The sequence below is a fragment of the Sarcophilus harrisii genome, chromosome 1, assembly GCF_902635505.1.
Source record: "Sarcophilus harrisii chromosome 1, mSarHar1.11, whole genome shotgun sequence".
NCBI classification, from domain to species: Eukaryota; Metazoa; Chordata; class Mammalia; order Dasyuromorphia; family Dasyuridae; genus Sarcophilus; species Sarcophilus harrisii.
The window spans coordinates 458,393,709-458,415,507 of NC_045426.1; the positions used below are offsets into that span (position 1 = coordinate 458,393,709).

The 21,799-nt window shown below is 32.6% G+C and overlaps 1 protein-coding gene across 3 annotated transcripts in view; it reads right to left on the bottom strand.

Moving 5' to 3' along the window:
- Nucleotides 1-21,799, bottom strand: part of YTHDF3 (YTH N6-methyladenosine RNA binding protein 3) — a 39,462-nt gene that overhangs the window by 11,908 nt on the left and 5,755 nt on the right. For all 3 annotated transcript variants that reach the window (XM_031946356.1, XM_031946354.1, XM_031946355.1), the window contains 2 exons: nucleotides 20,528-20,613; nucleotides 14,361-15,965 (listed from right to left, as the gene is read on the bottom strand). In XM_031946356.1, the coding sequence (XP_031802216.1) occupies nucleotides 14,361-15,947 (1,587 nt within the window). In that variant the 5' untranslated portion in view covers nucleotides 15,948-15,965; nucleotides 20,528-20,613. The remainder of the gene's footprint in view (nucleotides 1-14,360; nucleotides 15,966-20,527; nucleotides 20,614-21,799) is intronic.

Sequence of the window (21,799 nt, forward strand, 5' to 3'; positions counted from 1 at the left end):
GTCCAACAATGGCCAAGAGATAGACTGAAGCCATGATATCACGGGCTTTAAAAGCTAATAAAGTTTATATTTTATATTATAATTGGTTGAGTAGGGGAATCACATGGTCACATCTCCATTTCAGAAAAATCACTCTGGCAGTATATAGAATAGAATAAAATGATGAAAGATTTGAGGAAGGGAGTTATGCAAAAGGTGTAATCTAGGTGTTGAAGTGATGAGTTAAGATGATGGTTATCTAAGCTGTGCACAATATCTGTTGGCTAACTAAATATGAAGGGTGAGGTGAAGTGAGGCATTCAGGATTATGACATGGTCATAAACTGGGGGCTAGAAGTGTGGGAGCGCTTTCAAGAAAAATAGGCAAGTTTGGAAGATAAAGATAAAATGCATCATCCATCAGCTGGAGAATGCTTAAATATGTTATGGAGTAATAAATGTAACAGAATATTATTGCCTTGTAAAAAATGATCAGCAGGATGATTTCAGAAAGGCCTGGAGAGACTTACATGATAAGTGAATCGAGTAGAACCAAGAGAACACTGGACACAGCAACAAGATGATGATTATGTGATGATCAATTGTGATAGATATGGCTTTTTTCAACAAAGGTGATTCAGACCAATTTCAATAACTGCGATAGTAGCCAGAAAAAGGACTGTGGAGACTGAATGTAAATCACAACATAATATTTTCTCATCTTTGGGATCACAACATAATATTTTCTCATCTTTGTTGTTGTTGCTCATTTTTTGTTTTCTTTCTCATTTTTTTCCTATTTTGATCTGACTTTTCTTGTGTAGCAAGATAATTGTGGAAATATGTATAGAAGAACTGGACAACTTTAACATATATTGTTGTCTAGTGGAGGGAATGAAAACAGAAAAAATATTTAACAAGGTTTTGCAAGACTGAATGTTGAAAACTATCTTTGCATATATTTTTAAATAAAAAGCTATTAAAAACTAAATCTCATCATTTTGAAAAGAAATAAAACACACATTTTATAAATAAAGCTTTTTTAAAAAGAAAAATAATAAAATTCTGTACTTTCTGGCTATTCAATGAAAAAATAATGCATTAGTTTTGGACCTGTTGAGTTTATGATGCCTTTAATACTTCGTTTAAAATGTTCAAGAGCCAATAGCTGATAAGGGACAGAAGCTTAAGTGAAAGAGCAGGCCTTAATATATAGATTTGAAAGGAATCCAAATAGAAGATAATTCATTCTACAGTTGGGGAAGTACATAGCTTTGGGAAATCCCTTTAAGAATTTAAGGCAAATCTCACAGTAAAAGTGCCCTTAAGAAAATAAGCTAAGGTAAACCTCTACATTGTTGAAGACGTTCCCTAGGGAAAATGAGATTTTTTTTTTTGGGGGGGGGGGGGGGGGGGGGGGGGGGGGGGGGGGGGGGGGGGGGGGGGGGGGGGGGATGGGGAGTGTTAGTGGGAAGGGAAGAGCTTAGGACCAGTGGAAGAATGTGCTATATGAAAATTTATGAAAACTGTAAGAGAATCAGATGATAAAATTTATTTTGGTCTCAATTTGGCACTTGATTATTATGCAATAAAAAAATTAAAATTTTATCTAAAATATATAAAAATCTCAATAGGTCTCAAAGGCTCTGAAGTAGCTTTTAGTAAATTGTGTGCTGTGACCTTTCTATGTGTTTCTTATTGTATTATCTAAAATTGTTTGTTTTTGTGTCATATTTAGCATTGTTTGTATATTTTGATACTCTGGAATATTTCAAAGAAAATGCAGCCAGCCAAAAAGATGTATGAAAAAAGGAAAACTGCATCCAGAGGTAAGAATTCTGGGGAATATTAATAAAGTTTCATATTTGAAATAGTTTTCACAGCTTTCTGATGCCAAACTCCCTATCCCAATAAAAATACTTTTGTTATTTCAGCCTTGACTATGTTAAAGTAACAGAAGTAAAAAGTCAGATCCCCACTCCCTTAAAAAACAGAAAACTTGTCCCTGATGTGTAAAAATTTATGGCATTATAAACCTGATTTGTAATTGACACATAATATCTTTACTGTAAATTTCCAAATTATGGTAATTGTTAAAAAGGTCTTAGTAGATTTTAGAAGTGTGCAGTTAAGATTAAGCACCTCTTTCCCCTTTCTGGAAGGAAAGACTTATGTTTTAGTGAGTTTTTTGGGGGGTGGGAGTACCACTTGGTCCAATTTGTTTTAAGGAAATATAAGAAAATTATTGAGAAATACTGAGAAGAATTAGACTTATCTCTTTCCCTGAAGACTGATAAATCTATAATTTTTGTGCAAGGTAGAAAGAAAGTTGATTTTACTGATTAGAGAAAGGAAATTGAAGTTAGATTAAAAGCAGTTTAAAAAAAAAAAAAAAGGCAAGGGCAGCTAGATGGCACAGTGGGAATCAGCCCTTAAGTCAGGAAGACCCGAGTTCAAATTTGACCTCACACACAATACTTCCAAACTATGTGACCCTGGGAAAATCACTTAACCTCAATTGCTCAACAACCATCACCATCACAAAAAAAAAAAAAAAAAAAAAAAAAAAAAAAAGCCTTACAATTTGTAGTTTAAATTTATCTGGTACTTAAAAACTGCTTGTTCTTAACTTTTATTAACCATGAAAAGAGAAAAATGTATTTAAGTCAGAGAACAATTTAAGAACAAAATTGAATTAAGGCATTGGAAGAGAGATTAAACACACACACACACACACACACACACACACACACACACACACAGAAGAGAAGTCCTGAGGAAGTTCTGTCTACCCTTTGTTTCACAATAACAGAAATGACCAGGAACTAAAAATGTCTTTTGGGAAGGCTGATATAGAATTTTCAAAGTCTTATAAAACAGAATAAATTATTTGGGCCAATTAGGTCAACTAAGGAATTTCTAAAAAACTATGCATTTGTAAGATCTTAAAAACCTAAAAAGAGTTTTGAAATTTCAAAGCAGGAAATATAAGGGAGTAAAGATTAATTATTTTGATAATCTGGGAAATGCCATATTCTGCTCCTCAATAGCCATTCAAAGGATGTATCACAAGCTTTAGATAAGTCTATAACTCCAAAGTAGGGTGATAGATAGGAATTTGAGGTTGTCATTTTGAGCCTCTCACCATCTTTTCATCCAGAATTAAAACTGAAAGCTTCAGAGAAAGATGAGACACCTTACAAACTGATTTAGCTTTTTGGGTAATTTCTTTTCTTTTTTGAGGGGGAATGGGCTGAGGCAATTGGGGTTGTGACTTGCCCACACAGCTAGGAAGTATTAAGTGTCTGAAACCAGATTTGAACTCAGGTCCTCCTGACTTCAGTCTGGTGCTCTCTCCACTTGCCACATAGCTGCCCTTTTTGGGAAATTTAAAAGGAAATAAAGAAAAAGTGACAGAGAGCTAGTAGTACCACCATGCACCTTTGAAAATGAGACAAAATTTTATTCTAAAACTAAATTATTATACATCAGAACCAAATAGAAACTACTGCTACTTGGCATGAAGAAATGTATTAGCTGTGACCTTAAGCAAGTCACCTCCCTCTATCTGCCTCAGAAATAGCATCTACCTCCCAGGTTGTTATGAGGATCAAATGATCTAGAAATATTACATACATGCTAACTATTGTAATTATTTCTTTAGTTGAACATGATGGGTAATTCTATACCTGGTTTTTGATGGGAGTAGTATAAAATGGCCAAAGGTAATAAAATGACTAATACTCTGTAAGATAATTTAAAGATGCATTCAAATAAATTGATGTTATATGATTGGCAATAAATTTTAGTTTTAAATACATAGTATTATCAGGCATTGACCAACACCTAATACCCTATAACAAAATAAGGTCGAAATAGGTTCACAATTTAGACATAAAGAGTGACACTATAAGCAAATTAGAAGAATAAAGGATAGTCTATCTCTCAGATCTGTGAAGGAGGAAATCTGTGGCTAAAAAAGGTCTAGAATGCATTATGAAATGCAAAATGGATAATTTTGATTATAGTAAATTAAAAAGGTTTTGTACAAACAAAGCCAATGCAGACAAGATTAGAAGAGAAGCAAAAAACTGGGAAAACATTTTGACATTCAAGGATATTGATAAAGGCCCCATTTCTAAAATAGAGAACTAACTCAAATTTTTAAGAACACAAACCATTCTCCAATAGATAAATGATCAAAGGATACAAACAATTATTAAGTAAACAAATTAAAACTATGTCTAGTTATGAAAAAAATTATTTAAATCACTATTCATCAGAGAAATGCAAATTAAGATAACTCTGATGTACCACTACACACCTCTCAGATTGGCTGAGATGACAGGAAAAAAAATGATAAATGTTGGAGGGGATGTGGGAAAACTGGCATACTATTACTTTGTTAGTGGAGTTGTAAACTGATTCAACCATTCTAGAGAACAATATGGTACTATGCCCAAAGGGCTATTAAACTGTGCATATTTTTTTATCCATAAGTGTCTCTACTGGGCCTGTATCTCAAAAGAGATCATAAAAAAAGGGGAAAAGAAACCACACGTGCAAAAATGTTTTAGCAGCTCTTTTTGTGGTGGCAAGGAACTGGAAACTGAGTGGATGCCCATCAGTTGGAGAATGGCTTTATAAGATATGTTATATGAATGTTATGGAAGATTACTGTTCTGTAAGAAACTATCAGCAGGCTGATTTCAGAAATGTCTGGAGAGATTTACATGAACTGATGCAAAGTGAAGTGAGTAGAATCAAGAGAACATTATATAAAGCAACAAGATTATGTATTCTGATGGACAGGGTTCTTTTCAATAATGATATGATTCAGGCCAATTATAGACTTGTGATGGAGAGAGACATCTGCACCCCTTCCCTCCACCTCCCCACATGAGGACTGAATGTGGATCACAACATAGTATTTTCATCTCTTTTTGTTGTTGGCTTGTTTTTTTGTTTCCTTTCTCATTTTTCTTTTATCTGCTTTTTCATGTGTTCCATTATAAATGTGGAAATATGTTTAAATTAACTGCACATGTTTAACATATGGATTTAACAGTAGATTTTTTTACTGTGTAAGAGGTGGGAGGAAGGGAGGTAGAAAAAATCTGGAACACAAGATTTTGCAAGGGTGAATGTTTAAAACTATGCATGTATTTTGAAATTAAAAGGCTTAAAAAGACATTATCTTCTGTTATTACTGCTTTTCTGAAATTTCTTGTAAAATTTGTTACAAAATTATAGTAAATGGGGTCTAGATTAAAAGAGAAATTACTTCTCTATTACAGAAATGGCTTCTATTTGGTCTGGATTCTGTTGGATCATAAACTAAGTTGTTCACAGATTTCATTTAAAAAAATACATGTTTGAAAATGATGATGTTGATTAAAGTTAATGTTTGGGGGAAAACTTGCATAAATTCTTTCAGATATCAAAATCCCTTAAAACTCATAATCAGGCATGATCATAAGATCTTATCAATCCTACTGACTGGATGTTGTAAAATTCTAAAAATAAGACTGAGAAAATAGTGTCCCTTCTCCCATTCTTTGTCAAATAAAGGCATTTATAAGTTTACTGTAATAAATGAGTTTTTATCTGGAAATTTAGCTATCATTTATGAAAAGGTATATGGTGATTAAGATGTAACTTCAATAAATTATTAAATAGTATGTGTTGAGGTTGCATCTTTAATAACAACAGACCTCAAGTTTCAATTTTGCCTTAAGGTAGAATGGACAATACAGATTGGAAGCTCACAACTAACAATCATTTGGACTTTTCAAAATTTTTATTTTATTTATTTATTTTTTTTGCTGGGGTGTTGAGGACTAAGTGACTTGTCCAGGGTCACACAGCTGGGAGGTGTTAAGTGTCTGAGGCCAAATTTGAACTCAGGTCTTCCTGATTTCAGGGCTGGTGCTCTATCCACTACACCAACTAGCTGCCCCTGGACTTCCTTTAGTAAACTATCATGTATGGGTGGAACTTCAGAATATGATTATTCTTAATTTCTAAATGAAGAATAAGTGAAATGTTCTTATTTTTTTTTTTACTTCTTAACTGTTTGAACATTTGAGTAAAAACAATAACCTAGCCCTAAACTATAATTAGTGAAATTCTCTTACTTGAGGTAAAATCTGTTGGCACAGCAATTTAATACTGCTCTGAGTTCAATTTCAGACATGGCTGTCTGCTGCTCATTAAACCAACATTTCACTACTAAAGCAGAAAAAGGCATATACTACAGTCTGAAAACTGTCACAGATAGATATCTGTCCCTGGAAATAAATGAAGTGATGACTTCAGCATAATGGCCTAAGATAGGATGCTCTAGATTTAGCTTCCCTATAGTGCTATAAACAGATATCTCCTACCTGCCTAAATCTTGAGCTAGATTTTTGATATCATGTGAATTATGTGTAACACTATTATGTGACTAGCTGTTAAATGTCTTACCTGGACTTAAGAGATCTAAAGGAAGGGCTCATATCAAGTTGTTCTGTGCCTTTGAAGTGAATTTTGATTTTATCATAACCATGTCCCTCCTTTTCCTTTCACTGCAGATTTCTACCGCTGGAGAGTCAAATTGTATAAATTTGATTCATATAACTTTTCGTTGTTGTGAGATTGAATCTATTCAATAAATTAAAATTATCAACATTTTGAGTACAAATTATAATAGAATGATATTCTCCTAAAGGAGGAGTCAGATAAAGTATAAAGACATAATGTAATAATTTTCTAATTAAATGAACACTAAAATTTGAGAAAGTAACAGCATTAGACTGTTTTCTCTAAGAACTAGGACACATGCATATTTATATGAATAAGATTGGATTCCAAATATCAAATGGAAAATTCAGACTTTTGAGTATATTTCAAGTAATTAGTTCTCAAAAATTGGATTTAAGGATTTTATATGTAAAATTACATTGATAATTGTTTTAAAAAAAAGTGAAATTGTTTTCCTATTTTGAAGTATGTTTTTTAAGAAAGAGAATGGCTTCATTTTTCATCCTTTCTTTTTTTTTCCTTCAGTTTGTTGATAGCATAGTCCATGTCAGGTAGGGGGTTTAGATCAAGATAGAAAGAACAAGTGGTATATTAAAAACTGAAATTCTCTGACGTTTTAAAGTGAATTTGGGTTCCTTATAGTTCTGTCATTTAAAGAATAAGAATCCTAACTTATGGAATAGTTTTTCCCCAATTTAAGAGATTGTATTAAACTATCCTAAGTCTTGTTACTGCCAGATTTTAGCAGAATTACCTAGGAATTTGCACAAATAACTTGAAACCAGAGAAGCAAAATCCCCTTCAGAATTGTTGTAAGAATGTCCAAGACAAGATATTTCCAAGGACTAGACCACTACATAGATAGAACATCTAGGATTCCTCCACATGAAATTTCCTGATTAAATGGATATTATGAGTGGGTTCCTAAAAAACAGATCCAACTCTGACCATACCCATGCAACTCAAAGACCTTCTAAAGACTCTCTATTACCTCCAGGACTAAATTACAAATCCTTTTTGACATTCAAAGCCTTTCATAACTAAGCTCCCCCTAACTCTCCTACCTTTTCAATCTACTTATATCTTACTGTTTGTCATACATTCTTTGATCCAGTGACACTGGCCTTATTACTATTCCATGAATCAGACTCTTTTATCACTTTGCTTTTGCTCCAGGCAGTTTTTCTGGTTATTCCCCCCCCCTCCCCAAGTCTAAAATTCTCTCCTTTAAGACCCAACTAAAATCCCCCAGTCAACATGAAGATTTCTTTTCCAATACTTTTCCTCTCTTAATTATTTTCTACTTATCTCAAATACAATTTTTAAAAATACATTTGTTTGATTATTATCTCCTTCATTAAACTGTGAGCTCCTTCAATGTAAGGACTGTCAATGTGTTCCCTAAAGGCACAATGCCTAGCACATGGTTAAGTGTCACATAAATATTAGAGCTATTACTATTATTACCTCTCGTCCACTAAATTGGCAAAGAAAATGAAAATTAGAAAGGCTGCAGAAATTGCTATGATGGGAATACTAATGTGAGAATAATGTGGGTGGAGCAAGGAAATGATCAATCACTCTAAAAAAGAAAATGCTATTATGCAAAGATAGTGACTAAGGATTTGACCTAAAAATTCTTCTGCATATATACATTAAGGAGGTCAATGACAGTAAGGAAGAAAGGAAAGGAAGAAAAGATGGATGGAGGGAGGAAGGAAGGAATGAAGGAAGGGGAAAAAAAAGTCCTATCATAAGTAAATGATATGTTTAACATATATTGGATTACTTGCCATTTGGGGGAGGGGTTGAAGGAAAGGGGGAGAATTTGAAACACAAAATTTTGAAAGGGTCAATGTTGAAAATTTATCTATGCATAGGTTTTGAAAATAAAAAGCTTTAATAAAAATAAGTAAATAAATAAAAATCCTATTAACACCCCCCCCCCCAAAGAAGTTAATGATAAAGAACTGAGGAATAGATAGATCAATCTGAAAATTCCTAATTAAGGTTATGTACAAGAATATAATAGAACATTACTGGAACTTAAGAAACAATGGCTATCATCAATACAAAGAAGCATGGAAAGACAAATGAACGGATGCAAAATGAAAAAGTCAGAAACAATAATCACAATTATACAATGGAAGTGGAAAGTGTAATAACAAAACAATTAAAATTAAATGCTGTGAAGTCATCATGACTAAACTTGGTTACAAAGAAGAGATAAAAGAATGCACTATGTGGCTGATGTGTTCCTAAGTTTTACTGAACTTTCTTCCTCTTTTTTATTCTTCTTTTAAAGGATGGTTCTCTGGGTGATGGGGAATGGAAGGTGTGTGTGTGGGGGGGGGGAGGTAATTGACAAATAAATGTAAAATGAAAACAATGAAAAAATAAAAATTGGAATAAATTTTTAAAGTATAAAATTAGGGGGGGGATATAAAAATTAGAACCAGAAAGATAAAGTACTGTAAACCTACGAGAAGATATATGCTTAATTATTTATATTTTATTGAAGAATACATAAAATTTAGTTCCATGAGAATTTGTGGGGAAGATGAGATTCAAATTTAATAGTAATGAGTTTTGAGATTTACAACGCTTCAAGTACTGAGTTCTGACATTCTCAAAATATGCAGAAATTTGGTGTGGACCAAGACAATAACAATAATCTTTAATCAGAAAATACCAGGAGAAAAACAAATTTCGTTTCCTGGGTACAGGATCTTCTTCTAGCTAAGACAATAATATCCACTGAATAATTACAAACTAGACACTGCAAATAAAAAAGAAATTTTTTAAAAGCTGTCCTATTATGTCTCTAATTTTCCCATCTTAGAATTTTGGATAGCCTAAGATGAACAACTTACAGATAGAATTTTAAGATTAAAAAAAAAAAGACATATCATCATGCTCCACTTTGCATTTGATAGATAAAAATGAATTAAAACTTAGAAAGGGTAAGTTGCATAACTGAGGGGTCAAAAACAGAACTCAAGGCCTTGCTGAATTGGGTGTCCATGGATTCAAGTTCAATACCACCAAAGCAGAATTAAACTACCTTTCATCTCAAACTCCTTAATCTAGGTCAATAACAGTTGCATGATTGGCTCTTGTTTATTTCAACATATAAGCAATATTTTCAATTAACTTTCAACTTACACTGTAACAAAATGACTTAAAAAATGATTAAAATGGATGCTACAAATTTAAAGTTAATGTACTTTTTTTCAGTTGATGTAATGAAATGTCATATTAAAGTAACAAAAGATGAAAAACTTTTTTAGTATCCACTAAAATATGCCATTTATCACCAAATGAAAAAGACTAAACTCAAAAAAGGGTAGAGTAGGGTAACTTTGTGCATATGATTTCAGATTCAATCAATGCATTAGCTAGTTTTAATTGTTTTCTCTTATTTTAGTCATGCTCCAAAGGATGGCTCCCTAAGCAGGCTAGGAATAAGTTTGAAATTAAATGCAGGGGCAGCTAGGTGGTGCAGTGGATAGAATACCAACCCTGAAGCCAGGAAGACCCGAGTTCAAATCTGGCCTCAAACACTTACCACTTCCTAGCTGTGTGAATCACTTAACTCCAATTGCCTCAGCCAAAAAAAAAAAAAGAAAGAAAGAAAGAAAGAAAGAAAGAAAGAAAGAAAGAAAGAAAGAAAGAAAATCAAATGTAATACTAAAAAATTACTAATCCTTTTAATTAAGAAAGTTAAAGGAATTCCAACTATTCACATAAACTCAAAGATAAGTATTTTCATTTTCTTGTTTTTCTTTTTTATCCATAGTCTTTGACTCAGGGATTCCATTGGCTTTTACTCCAAAGAAATCACACTTGTGTTTGGAAACAAGTAGATATCAATCAAATGAAGAAGACCCAAAGTTGTAGTACATGAATGTGATGAAGTACTACTTCATTGTAAGAAATGACAAAAGTAATAAATACCAAGATAACTGGAAATTTTTACATGAACTAATTCTGTGGACAAGAACCAAGGAATAACAAATACAACAATATAAACAAAAAAATTATCACCCCTCCTCAACAGGGGTGATAAATATGATGATAAATAAGTGAATGTTACAAAATGTCAAAGAATAAAACTTGAAAAAAAGATGAGGAGAGTGGAGTCAAGATGGAGGAAAGACACATGCCAAAGCTCTTCCCAATTTCTTACAAAACAGTTTTAAATAACTCCTCAGAATAAATTCTGGGGTGGCAAAACCTACAATATTTCAGAGTGAAACAATTTTTCAGCTAAGACAACTTGGAAGTTCAACCATAACAGGATGAGAATGGAGCCTACTCTAGTCCAGCACAGGCCAAGCCTGTGCCTTGGGACACAGCTGGCCTTGAGGATAACTGGCAAATAAATGGATAAATAAATGGGGAGAAATTGCAAAAGTGGCAGCTTAAGAAGCTTTCAGCCCAAAGACAGTATGGGGGTTAAATGTTGTTAGGAGTTTACAGTTTACACCTGAAGGCAAGGTAGAAGCACTAGCATAAGAGAGATTGAGATTAGAGGGAAGGAGGAACTCTGGTCACAGTTGCAGGGTAGAAAAGAATTTGTGGCCACTCAGAGACCAAAGCACAGGTAAGGAAAGCAGTGACCATACTTCCTTAGGTTATACCACCCTGGAAGAACTGAATACTTAATGATGCCACAAAAGACCTCTGAAAGTTTGGGGCGGTGCCCCTTCATTCTGTGAGCAGAGTCCAACTTCAACATGAAATTAAAAGCAAAAAAATAGGATAGAAAAATGAGCAAAGGAACAACAAAAAATAACCAGACCATACAACGTTACCATACTTCCTGGTAAGAGCAAAACACAAATTCAGAAGAAGAAAATAAAATCAAAACTAATATACCCAAACCCTCAAAGAAAAAGATGAACTGATCTCAGGCCCTTTAAAAAAAAATTTTTTTTTAATCAAATTAAAAAAAAAGAGATGCAAGAAATCAAGAAAAAAATTCAAGAAGAAAAAAAAGTCTTGGTAAAAGACAGACACAGACACAGACACAGACAGACACACACACCCTGAAGAAAATAACACCTTAAAAAAACAAAATAGGCCAAAAGTAAAAGAGGCAGCAAAATCCACTACAAAGAAAAACTCCTTAAAAGCAGAATTGGTCAAATGGATAAAGATAAAATACCCTAATCTCACTTTGCTGAGGAAGAAGTTCCATTAAGTGTTGTATATTACACATATTTTCAGATTTTTTTTAATAGATCATCTAATTAGCTAGTTTATTTTTGTCTTAAAAATATTGTTATATGGAGAGCCCTCTAGGAGGAAAAAGGATTCTGAAAAAATCATTGCGACTTTTTAAAAGTCAACAATAAATTAAAAAAAAAAAACAAAAAAAACTCAAATCATTGGGGCAGCTAAGTGGTGCAGTGGATAAGAACCAGAATTTAAATTCAGCCTCAGACAATTATTAGGTCTCGCACCCTGGGCAAGTCACTTAACCCCAATTGCCTTTTGGGGGAAAAAAAAAAAAAAAGCCATTAAAAAAACATACAAGTCTATAAAAACGGCCCTCGGCTAAATGATCCTAGAAGAGGAAGATTTCCAAGGAGAACCTGAGTGAACCCATATGGAACAATCTGACAGTCAACAGAGGAGAAAAACATGAACTTCAATTGTATAAAGCAAACCCAGAGCGACTATATGAAGCTAAAGCCACAAAAAGTGAGTCAAAAAGGTAGTGTTTCCTTCAAAACTCGGTTCAAGGACCATTTCCAAAATGAAGCCTTTCTCAATGCTGCCCACAGCTGCTAGTTGTTCCCTGCCCCCCAAGCCTCCAAAAAACTACTTTGAATATACTTTATGTACATATATACATATACATATCTGTCTTCCCTGATAGAATGTAAATTATCTGAAAGCAAAGGTTATTTCATTTTGTGTCTCCAGGAATTAACTCACTAATATGCTGTGAAAACTAAGTAGTAAGGGCTCCAAAAAAAATGTTAACTGACTTAAAGCCAAGGGAAGAACAGAAGCAATAACTACTATTCTAGAAAAATAATTTTGGAGAATTATTTAAAGTAGTTTTTAATCTGGGAGTCCACAGATAGATTTCAAAGGGTCTCTTAAAAGACTCTTAAGATAGGGGGAAAAAAAAGTTATTTTTTTCCCTAATATCTAATTAAAGTTTAGCATTTCCTTCAATTATGAATGTATGGAACAAGGCATAAGGGATCCACTAGATTCCCTAAAATGCTAAAAAGGATACAGGATACACAAAACAATTAAGAAGTCCTAGCCTAAAAGGATAAAAGGAAAAGTTTTGTCTGTGTGTTTTAAGAACAGAAGTTCTGAACACATATCTGAAAAGTGAAAGAACATGGACTTGTGAGAGGGACAGTGCATGCATGCATTCATGCAAGCTTGTGGATATGATGAAAATATAAGTTCCTATATATTGAGAGATTAAATCAGGGGTACCAACAGAGTGATGACAAGAAGGAAGAATCATGTCATCTTTAGAGCTGTGAGCAAAAGAGAAGAAGGACATACTAAGGATTAAGTTTGATGCTAGGAGATGCTAATGATAAATGTCATTTACATAATATCACTTTAAACTTCTAAAGTATGTAAGAGAGGTAATTATAGATAAGAAAACTGGGACACAGTGAAATTATATGATTTGCTAAAGGTCACATGGCTAAGTGTGTATCAAAGATGAGATTCAAATCAGTCTCTCATAAAGCTACATCAGGCTTTAACCTTTTCAGTCAGATGAGGTCTTTTTCTTTGGGAGTGGTAGAGCAAAGGGGACAGTAGGAGGTCTATAGATGTAATAGTGAGCTATGATTGTGAGTGATTCTCATGATAAAAAAAGGCAAGGAAATAAGCAAGGGCTTCAAATGAAGTTAAATAAATGACATGAATTTAAAGCCTATCACAATTACCAGGATTTCTTTCAATAGTTCACAATAGCAGGAACAGAAAATATATGTAACAAAGGTGTCCTAGAGTTGAGAATAAATGGATAGAAAGAGAGGAACAAAGGATTTAGGGTAAGAATTTTTTTATTTCAATAACTATGGAATGAATGAAAGAAAGAAGTGAAACCATGGAATGAGAGAATAGGGAATAATAATGAAATATAAAGAATAGATTCAAAAGTGACATAGTAGGAGTAACATAAGGATAAGAGACCATGTGGAAAGAAAGAATTTCAGAATTTAGAATTTTATAGGTATATTGTTTCAAATGATAGTAAAATCTAATACATGAATACCATTGTGTATGAGTGAGATAAAGCAAAGTCAGAGGTCATAGGAGTTGAAGGTTGATGAAACTGAGAGAACATGATTCAAAAGATGGATATTGATGCCACTAAGTTTGATGGTCACAAGTAAGGAAGAAAAGGAAGACTAGTCTTAGAAAGCTATATATAAACATAGTTATCAATAAAATATTTTAACCACTGGTTATTTATAAAGGAATCCTGAAATGACCTGTTGCTATAAATCAAATACTTATTTTGTAAACATTAACCTTTTACCATTCTTCCAACTGTTTTAGAAAATCAGATCATCAAATGTTGGTTTAATTGTTTTTAACTGAACACATATGTATGCTAATTTAAATCACATTAAATATAAAACTTTTATTTCATAAATTACAGTTGTGCAAACAGCACAGATTTTGTGAATTTGAGGCTAAGAGCTATATATACACACACACACACACACACACACACTGACCATTAGTTACCAATAATTTAAAAAATATCACTAAACTTTGTTGATATTAAATCTGGAATTCTGTTAAAAAAAATGTTTTTTTTTATTTTTTTTTTTTTTAAGTCACATCATTTATCTTACCCTACGCATGGCTTCCTCCTCCTCTTGACGCTTTTCATAATGTGCAAAGTCATCAAAGATTGAGGTGGTATGCTTGAAAGTAGCAATTATTTTAAGCACTTGCTTAGCTTTTTCTAGGGGTACCTCTTGAGTGTCCCTTGAATTTGTAACTGGTTTGTTGTCATTATTTTCCAAACGGATATGCCGCAATTGGTTATTGGGAACGTCTTTGACAAAGATCCATTTAACATCAAATTTGCCCTTCCACTTATCCTGAGACCAGACTCCAGCATATGCATTGTAGTCCACAACAGACTTCATCTCAGCCACTCCACAAAAGTGTCCACTACCATTCACACTGAAGAGTAAATAGAGCGGACCTTTGCCATTCAGAGAACGGTAAGCTGCATCCAAACGCTTATTACCATGTTCAGTACTACACCAGATAGAGTACTTAATGGAACGATGTATATCGTCCTCAGAATAGCTTTTGATTATAAACACACGTCCATTCTTCAGGTTCCAATCAAAGTCTTTGGGATTATAGTTACTTATGGCCTTTAGTTTTTCCAGCACTGGGTGAACCTCTACTCCAGATGGTGAAGAGCTGACAGGAACAACACCTAAACCAAAGTTTTCACTGCCTGGTCCATTGTTCTGGTTGAAACCTACTCCTCTGTTACGAGGAGCTACCCAACGATTTTGCAGCTGCGGCGGCGGCGGCTGCTGCTGTACTTGGTGAGGCTGGGCCTGTGGCTGAGGTCCTTGTTGCTGTTGTGGTTGTGGTGGCTGAGGCTGCTGTTGAGGCAGTTGGCTTTGCACCAATGGTGGTGGTTGAATTAATGGCTGAGGCTGCTGGATTATAGTCTGAGGAGGCAGAACTGGTTGGGTGGGTGGAGCTTTTACCACTGACCCTTTGTCATCCCAAGTTCCAATATTCATGTTATGTTTTATAGGAGGTGGTGGTACAGCAGGTCCCCCAATTCCCACATTGCCCTTAGGTTTAAGTTTCGGTTGAGGTTTGGCAGGCTTTCTGGCAATGGCAGCCCAAGAGGTTGGTTTTGGTGCTGAACTGCTAACTGGGGGTACACTATTTGCTGCAATGCTCGTCATACCTGTACTGCTCAAAGCGGAACCTACAGTTTTTGTCACAGCAGCTGTCATATCACCACCAATTTTCAGTCCAGTCATACCTTGCTCGATACTACTAATGCCAGGCACCTTACTCAAAGTATCATTGCCAAATCCAGCTTGTCCATCAGTTATAGCTCTCCCAAGAGAGCTAGGTGGATAACCATAACTGCTACTATAAGCAGAACTTTGTGTTGATTGTCCCTGAGATCCACTTGTCCCCCAAGTAGAGAAATCTGCATTCCCAGGAAAAAAGTTAAATCCATGTTGACCAAGGAATGGGGGAGTATTTCCTAAAGCCCCAGGTTGACTAAACACACCATCAGGTATATAATGATGTTCACCATTGCTCATCTGTCCATAGGTTGTCAAATATGGCATAGGTGGGTCTCCAGCTGTAGACCATGCTGCTTCACCAAGAGAATACGGAAATCCAATGGATGGAGCATAGTAACTAGGCATGTATGGATCTGACATTGGTGGATAGCTGTTACTCTGTAAAAGAAAATTCACAAATCAGTAGTGAAATGTACCTTTATTTATAAACAAATTTCAACAATGCCAAGTTACTTCAAAAAAATGCATGTTCTATTTTAACATACCCATTACAGTTATTGTGTAAGTGGACCCATCTGTAGACCTTCCCTTCCCCTAGTGGTGCTCCATGTGGCCTGATCCCTTTCATAGCTCTATACCTTGTAGTCCAAGCAGCTTCAGTGCCTGGAACAGAGGGGGCTCAGAGGTACAACAGTGCTCCTGCTACTATTTGCCCCTGCCCCTGTAGCTACATACTAAGTCAAATTTATGTAATGAGAATTTATGGAAAACAAGAACTGTTTATATATAAAAATAAAAACATACCCTTTCCCCCAAATTAGGAATTATTTACATCTTTGAAAGTTCTTTTTAGTAAATTATTTCCTACAATTTTTTTTAAAAAATAGTTAAGCTCTCCCAGAGCATTTAAAATGATTTGACTTGCAAAATGTTGACTCACATGCACTCAAAATATATAACTATGATGCAGTAGAAAACATAATTAAGACAAGAGACTACTATTATAATGATGGTTTTACTGTATGAGCTTGGGTCAAGATACTTAAAAGTGTCTCAGATAAGGAAACTGGAACGCAATTTAGTGTAGCAAAAGAAATAATTCTGGATTTAAACTCAAGCGGATCTAAGTTCAAATTCTTATTCTGTCATTTATTATCATGGATACTGGGCAAGTCATTAATCATTTTATGCTTCCATGTCCACAATGGAAAAATGAAAGGTTTGGATCAGATGACCTTGAAGGCACCATTTATGGTTTTAATACATAATACTGCAAAGCTTTAAAATTCAGAGTTAAAAGTTTAGAAGTTAAATTAGAGATCTATTATATCTAATTTAATGCCCTCATTTTAGAGATCCAGAAACTGACAAAGTGGTTTGTGCCCAAATCAAAAAGATTTAAAGAAAAATGCAGAGCTGGGATTCAAATCTCTTGATTTCTGGTCTACTACTCTATAAATAAAATCAGGCAACCCTGATATTTTTTAAAATTCCAAAGATTCACAAACACTAATTATTAAAGTCATCTTTAATAATTAAATAGTATTTATTTTAAATTTTTATGTAATATGATTAAATCTAATAATTTAATAATCATTTATTTAATTATTAGGTATTATTTTAAAATTTAGATTTTAGATGTTTCAAATCTACTTAATATTTAGGACTCAAAAATGACTAGAAAGAGCTAAAATTTCTTGCTAATCATAAAACAATAACTGACACTCATTGAAGTAATGACTAAGGGAAAAAAAGGCAGATATAAAACAGTAATTTAAACTTTCATTCAAGCAATGACTGAGGAAAAAAAAAAAGTAGAGCTTTTTAAGGCCCATCAGTGCTTAAAGGAGGTCTAAGTTGCTTTAAAGGAAACCTTAGAAGCAATATAGAAATACCAGATTGAACAGAAACAGTCACTACTCTTAATTTATTGTGCCTGAATTTGAAATCTTTTGGAGCTAAATTAAAATTTTGTTATTTAAGTCATGTGAAAAAAAAAAGTATGTGACAAAGACAAAATTAAATAAATTTGACAAATACTAATGAGCACAAAAAACCTTACAGTCAATCATTCTAAAAGCAGGGATAAAGCTGAAAGTTGCAGTGTATAGAATATAACACCTATTGATGGCCCCATTATAGGATTATTATATAAATACAATATTCTAGTAGTTCAAAACAGAACAAAATACACATGAAATGACCAACAATCTCAGTTTGACCATACCCTACTTCCAAATCTTCAATCAATTTCTAACTACTATGAGGCCATTAAAATCTGAAGGCCAGGGAACAAAACATCTAGCATAGAGGCAAAAAAAGTTAGTAACTATAATAAACAAACAAAAGATATATACTCATGAACTTGGATGGGCGAGAATCCCATTCCGTTCAGATTTCTAGAAGAATGGCAAAGTTAATTTTTTATTCTCATCAAGGTTGTTCTGAAGAAAAACATGGAAAAATATTATTTTACCATACTTCAGATGAAGTAGTACAGTTAACATTTCCTGTTTTGACAAAATTGAAGACTGCATTCCTAGTTAAAGTCAAAGCCTCCATAATCAGGTGAATATATATTTATATACAATGGCATTATTTAAATCAACTTCTTTTAGAAACACTAAAATTGAGGGAGGAATAATTTAAATTCTTAACTTCAAAAGACCCTTTGAGAAAAAACTCCTAACATACATTTACTTGTTAACAATTTTCAGAAGAGCCTTAAGAAACTGTTAGAAACAGACTTAGGACTAGAATACAGGTTCTATCCAATCAGAAGACAAAATTTACACTGTCAACCTGAGTACAATTGGGGTAATGTACTTTAATATTGCCATTATATACAAAATGTTCTTTCATTATTGATGCAAGGATGTAATATGAAACTTGTTTTGTACTCTTTTCACATGGATATAGTAAATATTAGAAAGAACTTTTACTTCAAAGTATTATGATACAATACAAACCTCTGATTTTCTAATATTCAAAGGCACTGTTGTTAGAATGACAATTAAAACTTAATTCCATGTTGAAAATATTCATGCAAAATTTGCTGCATTTTTTTAGATTAAAGTTATCCAATACCGTATGTACTTTTATTTCACAAATATCTAACATTTCATATTTGTGCAGAGATGTCAGCTGATAGTAAAAGTTTTCTAATCCAGCATTTTAGCAATTAAAAAAAACAATTTGAAAATTATGTGAATTCAAATCCTTGCTAAAGAAGGAATAAACTGACATAATGCTGGACATACTAGACATGGTTGATCGATATCCATTTTTGCTTGTTTCTCTTCCTTAAAAAGTTAAGTCCATGGGAAAAAGGTTATTCAGAAATGAAAGGAATATGATAAACAAAAGAACTTAAATAAAATTTTAATATAACTAGATTTCAAAAATGATTACTCTCAGACACTAAATTTGCCTTCTGAACAAGATAGTTACTTTAATATGGTTTTTGGTGTTATGAAAATCATGCTGTGCCCAGAAAACAAATAAGTTAGAAATTTTTTTTTTTTTTTTTAGAAATATCTAAATACAGAAATCCTCCATTAACGAGAGCATTTTACTAATACTCTCAAGATAAATGAGCTTATTTTAAAATCAGAATTTTTCTATGAGAAATGTTATCTAAGAAGCAGATAAAAAATATGGACAAATTTCCAAAAGCCTATAAAAAAAGCACAAAAAATTGTTAATCCACCTTGTCCAGAATTTTTTCTATAAAACTATTCTATCAAGAGGCATATATCTCTCATAGTTAAATATAACTTCAAGTTACCAATTAATTTAATAAAATGGCATTTTGGCATGATTACATACATATTTAATTTGCATAAAAATATCACATACACATGTAATACATGTAAGTATAATTGAATTTTATGAAATAAGCTAAATTAAAGCATGTTACGTACTAACTATTATTAAACCTAAACTTACAATTACTTCCAAAATGGACTCTTATTAAGTAAAATTTATTTAAAATATTTTCATAATTGGAATTACCATCCCAAGTACTTTTTAAAATTCACTTTTCCTTAATAAAATATCTATTTTTGTTGCCATTATAAGCTATAATAAATTCATTTAAAAGGTACACTATAACAAGTTAGAAATAATACACATTTATAATCAAAAGCCAGTTCAATATGATAAGCTTTAGATATTGGCTTATTCAGACAAGTGACTTCACATTCATACCATCTTCAAAAATGCTTTTATTGTAAAGTTTTTTTTTTTGTCTCCATAAATAAAAAAATTAAAATATTCCATCGAAACAGACTATCACAAATTTCTAAGATTCTATGAATATAGCAATTATTTTGGTTGGGAACAAACAAAAAGACTCTCAAAAATTACTATGATTGTTTTAAGAAAAAATACTTTCCTAAAACAAAATAAAAGTATTATCATAATACTGAAAACACAAGATATTTTTAAGATTTCTATAATCAAATGAAAATGACAAAACATGATAATCCAGAAAATTCAGGGGCAGGTAGGATTCTTGACATCTGAAATTTCTAAAAATTGTTTTAATTTTCTTTTCTACTTTATTGTGAATTGATGCCAAAGTGTATTAAATTTTTTTTTTTGTATTTTACTACAAATTTTATATTTAAGCCTTCCCCTTCTTTAAAAAAACAAAAAAACACTTTAGTTTTGATAACCCACCTTTTTTTTTTCCTTTTCTCTAAAATAGATGTTAGAATCTGAGAAATGTCTATTTTTTAGAAGAAAATAATACTAAAGTAATTATTCTTACATGAAGGTAAAATATCAAGTCCTACATTATCACAGCAAATCAAATTTTAAATTCATGTTAAAGATAGTTTCACTTATTAATATGTTCTTTCTTTCGTGGTAATAATAGTTCAAAAAAGGTAATGTAAAATATTTTATAAATAGAAATTTACATTCTAAATAACAAAGAGAAAAATGATGTCAGAAGACTTCCAAGATTACCATTTCAAGAATGAGTATACACTTACCTGATTTGTCTGGCTACTTAGGTATGGCTCAAAATCATCATCATTCACAGCATCTTTCTGATGAATCGAACCATTTTGTACTGAAACTAAAAAAGTAAGATTTATAAGCTACTGAAGGCTTTCATGGAGCACTACTCAATGTCTTAAGATAGTGATACAGCAACCGAATGAATTCATTCTTATTCAGTCTAATTCAGGAAAAAAAAACAAAAAAACAAACTACATTGCATTCATATTAGTAATAGTCTTTGAAACACATTAAGTATTTAAGTGTCAGATATTTATTTTTGTGATAAAAGAACCAGAAAGTGACTTATATTCTGAAATCTACAGTGTCCGCAAAAATAACAGCATATTTCTTACACATTAAAAGATTACCTGCCTTCTAAAAATAACAGTAATAAAACACTACTAAAAAAAAATCCTCAACACACTAGTATATTATTACATTTCAACCTAAATAGCAATTTTAAATTGGGTTTGGCTTGTTTGCAGGGGAAACACAAAGTATAGAATAAAATCACAAAGAACCTGAAATCAAGACAACACAGAACTTTCTAAAAATAAATATCACATCTCTGATCATTCTATAGTTATTACTTGGATAGACCCAGAGTAACAGGGAAAACTGATATTTAAAAAATATAATTGCTGAAATAAGGTTTTCATGAATTCTAGGGAAAAAAAAAACAATCTGAAAATCCCAAGAGGGTTTAGCATAGTATGAGAAAGGATTTCACATCAAAATAAAAGATAACTATAATTACTCCTATACCAAATGCTACTAAGCAATTATTTTTGTACACTAATGTCCCTATAATACTAATGTCTGACTTATAAAACCAAATGTTTAAAATCACCAAAAAAAAAAAAAAAAAAAAAAATCAGAATACTGCCAGCTCTTGGTCCAGCTAAGAGAGTCAAGTTATTAAGTTAAGTTGAGAACCAGTTTTTGTCGAGTATATCATGGCATAAACATTTTCTCTAAACTAAAATCTAGCAGGCTAGTACAATTTGTCCAATACTATTGCCACATTAGTCCAACTGTTGACCAACTTTTACCCTGAATCTTGTTTATGTAAAATTTGAGAGTGACATATAATCAATGTCTCATAGAAGGGTTTCTCAGTGTTTAACAAGTAGCATGGTAATAGAGAAAGTTTGGGCTATTCTGAGAACTGAAAAATAGGAATGCCTGGCAACATAACTGCTTCACATTTTTGAAACATAGCAATATGGAAGGATTTTACATAGAAAGGTTGACATGATCCT